At 43.6% G+C, this 9,511-nt stretch overlaps 1 protein-coding gene across 3 annotated transcripts in view; it reads right to left on the bottom strand.

The window, feature by feature from the left end:
• The window catches only part of LOC138761223 (solute carrier family 2, facilitated glucose transporter member 11-like), a 58,602-nt gene that overhangs the window by 11,859 nt on the left and 37,232 nt on the right, over nucleotides 1-9,511 (bottom strand). For all 3 annotated transcript variants that reach the window (XM_069933004.1, XM_069933006.1, XM_069933005.1), the window contains exon 8: nucleotides 5,827-5,937. In XM_069933004.1, the coding sequence (XP_069789105.1) occupies nucleotides 5,827-5,937 (111 nt within the window). The remainder of the gene's footprint in view (nucleotides 1-5,826; nucleotides 5,938-9,511) is intronic.

Genomic DNA, 9,511 nt, shown 5'->3' with positions numbered 1-9,511 from the left:
GCAAAGAACAGAAGATATATTGGAGTCCTGACATCACCTTCATCTTTATGCAGTTAACCCTTCCCTAAGATGATGGGCAGATCCCTCCATCTCATTAAGTCACCTTCAATCTTCTCCAGCATGTTGAGTTTATATAAATTTTACAGATTACTATCAATCTTGATTCCTAGGTATTTCACAGCTCCTGCATGCCAAATGAAATTGCTGTTTCTTTTATATTCTTTGTGGTTAAATTTATTCAATGGCATGATCTTGCTTTTTACTATGTTGGCCCGATATTGTACCATAGTCCTCCAGTGTGATAAGCAACTTTGGCAAAGACCCGGCTGGGTCTGTCAGGTATAGCAACACGTCATCTGCCATTTATCTTGTGCTCACACTGACCCTCTTTGAATCCCTTTATCAATGGATCTTTCCTGATGCCCTCTGCTTAGACAAACAGTCCTGGAGACAGAGGACAGCCCTGCCTGCTGGACCTATTGAGGGGAATGTTGGTGACATGTGTCCATTCGTACTGACTTTTGCCTGTGGTTTGTCGTACAATGTTTTTAATCAAACATTTGTCCCATTCCAAATTTTTCCAAAATTTTAACAAAAAAGGCCATTCTAGCCAATCAAAGGCCTTTTCTGCATCTAGCGAAACTATTATTTTTGGATCATGTTTTGCCTTTGCCAAATCTATAATGTTAAATAGATTGCTCAAGTTGTTAGCAGAGTGCCTTTTCCTGATGAAGCCCACTTGATCCAGATCTATCAACTTGGGAAAGTACCGACCCAGCCTATTGGCCAGTGCCTTGGCTATTATTTTGTAATCAATATGTAATAGGTCTGTATGAGGATGGCTTCAAAGGGTCCCTGTTCTTTTTAGGTATCACCACAATAATCGCTGTTGAAAAAGATTCTGGGAGTCTGTGTCTCCTCTGCTTGGATCACTACACCCATTAACAACAGTGTTAACAGGTCTTTGAGTTTCTTATAAATCTTAGGGGTGAAGCTGTCCTCTCCCGGAGACCTGTTTGTAATGTTCCCAAGGCCTGTTCGATTTCCTCACTGGAAAATGGGGCATCTAATTCTGTCCAGTTCTCCTGGGTTAATCTCGGCCACTCAACCCCTACCAAGAACTCTTTAATTTTATTTACATCTCTTGCACCTCGGGTTTATACAATTTCTCATAAATAAGTTTTAAAGGTGTCATTTATTTCTCTTGGATTGTACTTTACCAAGTCTGGCCCCGATTGAACCACATTAATCGTCCTTGAAGTTTCCTCTGCTCTCAGTTGTCATGCCAAAATGTTATGTGCTTTTTTTTCCATCTAATTCATAATATCTTTGCTTGGATCGCATGAGAGTTTTTTCCACTGTATGTTTACAGAGTGTTCTATTTATAATTCTTATTTTCCAATTCCTGATCCAATCATTCAATCCCAAGTTTTAATATTCTTTTTCCAATTTTGTGATTTCCTGTTCCAACATCTACACCTCAGTGCTTTTTTTTTAATACTTTTGGTATACAAAATTTATTTTCCCCCTTTGATAGACCTGTAGTGTGTCCCAGATTTAAAAATTCAGGGGCAATTTGTTTCACAAAACAGAGCAACTTTACCCCTTATAAAAGTACAAAAGACTGGGTTTTTCAACAGCGGAACATTAAGGCGCCACCTATAAACATTTGCCTGTTTTTCAGGCATTGTTACTTGCAAGATCAATGGTGAATGGTCTGATACTAACCTCACTAAATATTCTGATTCAAGTACTTTGCCTTTCAACCGGACAGACATCAAAAAATAATCAATTCTGTCCAGTTGTTAGCAGAGTGCCTTTTCCTGATGAAGCCCACTTGATCCAGATCTATCAACTTGGGAAAGTACTGACCCAGCCTATTGGCCAGTGCCTTGGCTATTATTTTGTAATCAATATGTAATAGGTCTGTATGAGGATGGCTTCAAAGGGTCCCTGTTCTTTTTAGGTATCACCACAATAATCGCTGTTGAAAAAGATTCTGGGAGTCTGTGTCTCCTCTGCTTGGATCACTACATCCATTAACAACAGTGTTAATACAATTCTGGTATGAGAGTCAAGGGGCTTTGAGTAAAAGTAGTTGTCCCTAGCCTGCGGGTTCCTCTGCCTCCATATGTCCATCAAATTCAATTCTTTCATAAAGGCCAGAGTGGTTTTCGCTGCCTTAGACCTTGTCAATGTCTTTGATGTCTTATCTAGAATAGCGTTCAGGAAAAAATTAAGATCTCCTCCAATGAATCTGTTTACCCTCTGCATCCCTTAGAAAAGAATTTTTCATGAACTGCTCATCATCAAAGTTTGGGGCATAGAGATTTAGCAGTATCCATATTTCTGAGTATAACTGGCAGAGTACCATCACAAATCTCCCGGCCAGGTCTGTAGCTCCCCCATTCACCACCACCGGGATCCTTTTGAGTATTAAAATGGCTCCCCCCCCCAGCTTTAGAGCTGAAGGAGGAAGAGAACACCTGCCCCACCTACTCCCTTTTAAATTTATCATGCTCCCTTTTCATTAAGTGCATTTCCTGTAAGAATATTATATCTGCTCTGATTTTTTTTTAAGGTGAGCCAGGACCCTCTTCCTCTTTATGGGGCCATTTAAACCATTCACATTGATACTAATAAATTTGATAGTCTTATTAATTGTGTTTCTATATCTTATATTTTCACCTTCACCACACCACCGTTTGTTTGTCTTGAATAGTGCCTCCTCACTCCTTTCCATCATTCATGGTCTCTCCATGCTGACGACTGGCCCTCAACTTAACATTTTACAGGTACTCATTGGAAAGTGTCCAGACTGGCTACATCATTGTGTGGGTTGGGATGAGCAAAGCATTTGACTTGAAGTCAATAAAAAGGATCATCAATGCAGCAGAGAAGATCACTGGGGTCTCCCTTTCCTCCACTCATGACATTTACCGGGAGCATGGTTAAATATTAATAAGAATTATAGAAGACTCTTTCTATCCAACACGCAGTACCTTTGACCCACTACCATTAGGAAGGAGGTACAGGAGCAACAAAATCAAAACTGCCAGAATAGGAAATAGTTTCTCCCACAGGCTGTGAGATTGATGAGCAGTATCCTGAAAGGAGTAAATCTTCCGAAAACATTTAAACATATTTTATTTTGAATTATACCTTTCTGTATATATGTGATTATCATGTACTGTGTATTGTGTGGTTTTGTAATGTGGACCGTGGTCCAGAGAAACACTATTTCATCAGGTTGCACATGTACAGTCAGATGATAATAAATTTTTCTGCTCAAGTTTCCAGCACCTACAGCACACGTCAAACTCTGGCCCACGGGCCAAATTTGGCCCGCGATATAATTATATTTGGCCCGCAAGATCATATTAAATAAATATTAGAGTTGGCCCGCTGGCCGCCGCGCCAGTATAGCGCATGCACACTGAAGGTGAAAATGAAGACGCCGGAGGTGTGGAGGATCTCAGAGTCCCGAATCCCGGGGATCGGAGCGCCAGCTCAGCCCGCCCGGCTCCCGGACACACAGACGCGGCTGGACTTGGGGACCATCCTCGCTGGGTTTGCGCTTCAGCGGCGACACCAGACCAAACGTCTCGTTGGCGATGACTTCCCCCTCGTTCTGTGCGCGGTGGACCCTGCCTCCCGCTCCTTTTGTTGGAGACGAGCCCGGCGCCGTGAGATCGCAGTTTAATCCCTCTTCAACCATGGGAGGGGGGTGGGAGCAACGCGCTCTTCTCAGCCAATTCCTCCACCGCCCCGGACGCCGGCGTTTCAACGGGGGGTTCGGGTGCCTTCGTCAGGCGACCGACCTGTTGGTCCAAGACAGGGGAGAGCGTACAAACTCCACACAGACAGCACCTGAACTCGGGTGAACGTGGAGCTGCAACCCCACATTCCACATCAGGACTGTGTGTAAGATTGGGAGCAGTGAGACGGAAGCTTATTTTGTTCCTGTGATTTAAGCCTTTCTTGGGGTGGGGGGGGGGGTTCTTTCTCTAACCACTTGCCTAACAATTAACCTAATCAGATGTGGAGTTACCACAATACAACAGTTCTCAACCTTTTTCTTTTCATTCGCGTCCCTGTGCCATTGGTGCTCTGTGATTAGTAAGGGATTGCTTAAGGTGGTCTGTAGGTGGAAAGAAAAAGTTTGAAGACCACTGCTTTAATCATCCCTCATTGACTCGTCATGTGCACGGTTTCAGAACGCTAAAGGAAATGGGCCAATGACAATGAAAGAGTTTATCCAAAACTATTATTAAACATTTATTTTAATAAGAAAAAGTTTAACATTACATATGTTGAAAGAAGAGAAAACATGCAGATGTTGTTGAAAATTTTCAATAAATATTTAGTTCGGCCCTCGACTTAGTCCAAGTTTTTAATTTTGGCCCTCCGTGAATTTGAGTTTGACACCCCTGATCTACAGCTTCTGTGTTTCACATTTAAGATAAATGGTTGTTTTTCAGGCCAGGGGATGATAGATTCTAATGTTTCCCAAAGCTCTTGCTAAGATGCCTTTTTTTTCTTTTGCCCCTTTCACACTACCAACCCTCCTAGGAAGCAGGTAAACTTACTGAGCACGCAATATCCGGTAAGTCATTCACATTGGACCATGATTTACCTGGTTCATGTAGATCTCTTGGATATAAGGGGGGAGGAGCCACCTCTAGTGGTGACATCCCAAGTAGCATATTAAATACTTTTGACAGTGAAATCAGAGCAGGAATAAAGCACTATGCACTCAATGTATAAGAGACCATGGGAAAAATGTGCACAATTTAATAAGACATATGCACTCAATGTATAAAAGATCATGAGAAAATCTACCAGAGTGGCTTCAGACTGTCCAAACTTAGGACAAACCCATAGACTAGCTTGTCATTATTCCCTAAACAATAGAGTAATAACAACTATTTACATAGCATTACTTTGCATTAGCTATTATAAGTAAACTTGAGATGATTTAAAGCACAGTTACGTGCTGACAGCCCCGTCAGTCTCGTTCTGACAGCCCCGCTGGGTGCGCGGTGACTGCGCTCTGACAGCCCCACTGACTGGGCCCTTAGAGCTCCACCAGCTGCACTCTGACAGCTCCATGTCCGGAGTTGAAGAAAGGAATTTCTAGGCCACAATGTTTCACTTAGTTGGAACTTTTGACTTCCTTCAAGACAAAGTGGTGTACACAGGCTGAGATAATTCCTGCTCATGAATGCAACATTCTTCTCTAAATGTAGATTTTTGGAGTAAATATTGCCCTTTGCCTTTTCAAATCTGTGAGCATGGGAGAGGAAATAATTATCCAATGGCCAATGTTAATGTTATTCTGCATGTATCCAATCTCTGCCCTATCCTTCAGAAAAGGGTGGCAGGGTTAGTGTAGCACTACACTATCACAGCTCCAGTGATCTGGGTTGGAATCTGGTGCTGACTATAAGGAGTTTGTACATTCTCCTGGTGTCTGCATGGGTTTCCTCCAGGTCCACCAGTTTCCTCCCACCATCCAAAAAGTAAGGAGTTGGTAGATTAATTGGTTATAATTGGGCCAGAAGGGCCTTCTACCTGTTGTATCATTAAAAGTTTAAAATTGGAACAATCTGTGTGTTTTTGAGATTTTAAGAGGGGAGGATAGTTGACTGATTAAAATCCTTACAGTGAGCCAAGATGAGAGACTGTGTAACAGTGCAGCCCAGTCCTGCCATCAATATCAAAATCAGAAATGAAAATTAATGTAAAATAATCAGAACCCAACAACAGAAATGTGAAAATAAACGTATTCACGGTGAAACGAAGGAAAATCATAACAGTTCCTACACTTATCAATGAAGTGATGAACTCACAGCACCCAGTTCCAATCGTGAGATATGGGATGTTTGCCTCGGAAATTCCTGCAGCGCGAAACACATACACAGCGTAGGAATAGATCTGTTGGGGAAAAGAAATTATACTCAGAATCCAGCAATGTTAGTTAGCACAGAATTTACTGGACACACAGTAAATATACATGTTTCAGAATGCAACTAAGAAATTCTGCACCCAGTTATCCCATTACCTGATTCATAAATTTATAGTGTCTGATATCTTCAGAAAAGTACTTACATCATTTAATGGAGTTCTACAGTGTCACCTCTTTGTATTAAATAGTCTCCTCAGCAGGTTTATTTAAAAGCTGAAGAGGCCGCTTCAGCAATGGAATGAAAGGTTTGGTGATCACATGATAATTAAAACCAGCAGAAGGCTCTCCTGTCTGCTCAGCATTCAATAAGATCAAGGCTGATCTTCTAACTCTTTCATGCCCAAACCTAATGATCCTCTGATATCCCATTATATATAAATATCTGGCAAGAAACAAGTGATCAGGCCACATTTGTGGAGGAATCATTCAGACACAGGTCCCTCAATAAGAGCCTTGCAATTTCTGTTGACTTCTTTCTTGAAAATACTCAAACCTCAGCTGTCCTTTAGAATGGAGATTTAATATACTCATAGGAAAGAGAAGAAGGGGAATAAATTAAATGGGATTTAGAAATAGGTGATAAAGTGATTAAATCCTGCATTGATAATCCAGCATCCTAGATTAATGATCTGGAGGCATAGATAGAGGCCAGATGTCCCCTACAACTAGAGAATCCACAGCCATGGACACAGATGAACCAAATGAAATTTGAAGGCAACTTCTTCGTTAGTGAATCTGCAAAGTTTTCCATCACTGAACTGGCAATGGCCAAATAATCAAGAAATAGATCTCCTTGAATATTTTTAATACTAAAGGGATGAAGGCATACAAAGAGAAGGTGGGAACAGGATATAGAAGTCAGTGATCAGCCATGATGTTGAAGAGTGAAACAGGCTTGGAGGACTTGATGACCAGCTCCCACTCCTATTTTCTATGTACAGTTTCAATTCCCATCACAGCAGCAATTAACAATTAAAGAAGTCTGGAACTAAAACCTTGAATCAAAATTGGTGACCCTCTTGGCAAAAGCTGGGTGATTTACTAATATCCTCATGGAAGGAGATAAGTTATCTTTATCCAGATAAAGATATTCACACTCCGGTCCTACAACGATGCGAACAGCATAAATAAATCACTGTTATTGAAGTAAAAACACAAAATGCTGGAGAAACTCATCAGGTCAAATAGTGTCCTTTATGTAGCAAAGATAAAGATACATAATCATCGTTTCAGGCCTGAGACCTTCAAGCATCTGCCTACATTTTGCTCATTCCTTGATAAAAGCCCGGTTTTCTTTTCGCCTCATGTATTATAAATATATTTAATTTTATTTTATGTAGTCGGTAGGAGGGAAATTTGGAAGAAACCATAACTTGACTGCTACACAGGGAAGGGAGCCATGAACTTTGAGCCAAATCCTGGGTTGGGGGGAGGGGTGGTGTGGCCGGAAAAGGGTATAGAATGCCTGGTTTAGATGACAGTAAGTGGGAGCCCTGAAGAACGAGCCCTGAAGAGCGAGCAACTTTGGGAAAGCTGACAAGGTTTAACCGTTCCTTCAAGAGGAATAAAACTGGAAGCGGTGGCACGTTGGCTGAATTAGAGAAGCAACCTAATATTCCAGCTGGGCATTCGCCAACTGGATGGTATTAACATTGATTCCTCCAGTTTCTTCTTGCCCACAGTAGTCCTGCTGAGTTTCTCCAGCATTGTGTTTTTACTTCAATCACGGTGTCTGCAGCCTTTCATGTTTTACTTCAATTGAACTATCAAGGACTAAGAAACCAGACTGACACCTGGGACGGCAAGACTAATATATGAAGACTGGATAGACTCAGCTGTACTCATTGGAATTTAGAAGAATGAAGATGCCTGTGATGCGCTGTAGTGCAGCAAGCAAACACAAAACGTGAGAAGACTGCACTACAGACTTTAATCACCTCAAACTCTGTATACACCAGTCTTAATATCTTGCTGGTTCCATGTGTTCCAGGCTGTCCTCTGCTGGCTCCACGTGTCCGACTGACCCCAGGGAGGGGCCAGCTCAAGTCTATATACAGGCTGGTGATTGACAGACAGCCATGTGGGTCCAGGCTCCCAGGTTGCCTACATGCAGGTACAGAGGTTGCCCCCTGCAGTAAGCTGATAGGAGTGTGGCCAGTGTTATGGTTGAATCACCACATTCACCCCCTTCTTTAAAATGTCCTTGGTGGGGGATTGGTGGGGGGTGGTGTCCTTTGACACCAGGTAGTATTTACAAATTCACGTAGTCCAATGGTTGTCTGTGTCTACGAGATCATCACAGGACAGACTCCTGGTCAATGGTCAGCAGGGACAGGGTTGCCTGAAGGTTGACTGGGTCCAGGGAGGGTGGGAAGGCAGGTGGTGTGGGCAGGATGTGGTCTGGCAGTGAGGGGATGTAGGTGTGGGGAAGGTCTGCAAGAAATGGGGCCCTCTGGAGTGGCAGAGGGAGTGGGTTGGCTCCTGAGGAATCCTGGGTGGGCCGGGGTGGGAAGGTTGGTCCCCTGCTGGTGCCAGATCCCTGGTCAAGATGGTGTTCTTGCATCTACTGGGGTACCTGACATAGGCATAGTTCAGGTTTGAATGGAGAAGGAGCACTTGCTTAACCAGGGGGTCGGTCTTGTGGGTCTGCACGTATTTGCGGAGGTGTACCGGTCCCAGAGACATCAGCCATGTTAGCAAGGAGATGTTAGTCACCAATTTCTTAGGGAAGGAGAAAAGGCGTTCATGAGGGTTCTGATTGGTAGCCATGCACAAGAGCACCCGTATGGCGTGGAGTGCCTAGGGGAGGGCCACTTGCCAGCAGTCGATGGACCAGCCTTTCAGGGCCAGGAGGCCTGCCTTCCAGATTACCCTATTTTCATGCTCCACCTGCCCGTTGCCCCCAAGGTTCTAGCTAGTCGTGCAACTCACCACAAGGTCTCGCTCTGTCAGGTACTGTTGCATCTCCTCACTCATGAAGCTGGAACCCTGGTCGGTGTGGATGATTGCCAGGTATCCGAACATGGTAAAGATCTGTGTTAGGGCTCTGACAACAGAGGCAGTGGAGGTGTCAGGGCAAGGGACGACGAAGGGAAAATGGGAATATTTCTCTATGACTGAGAGAAAATAGACATTCTTATTCGAGGAAGGCAATGGTCCCTTGAAGTCGACGCTGAGTCGCTCGAAGGGCCAAGTGGCCTTGACTACATGGGCCTATGGCGGGTGGAAGAAGCATGTTTTCACTCTGCACAGACTCTGCAGGATTTGGTCATGGTCCGGACTTCTTGGATGGTAAAGGGGAGGTTTCGGGACTTCATGAAATGGTACAGGCGCGTGATGCCTCTGCCTGCAGTTGTTCGGACTGTGTGAGGGTGGAAGTCCAGGACAGGGCATCAGGGGAGTCATTGGACTTCCCCAGCCTATACTGGATGTCATAGCTGAAGGTGGCCAGCTCGATTTTCCATCAGGAGCTTGACATTTTTGATCTTGCCTCTGTGGGTGGTGCTGAACATGAATGCCTGCTAGGTAGTGGCACCAGTGATG

The sequence above is a fragment of the Narcine bancroftii genome, chromosome 4, assembly GCF_036971445.1.
Source record: "Narcine bancroftii isolate sNarBan1 chromosome 4, sNarBan1.hap1, whole genome shotgun sequence".
NCBI lineage: Eukaryota > Metazoa > Chordata > Chondrichthyes > Torpediniformes > Narcinidae > Narcine > Narcine bancroftii.
Note: the sequence above shows the minus strand (reverse complement) of the source record. Positions and strands in the feature narration are given on the sequence as shown.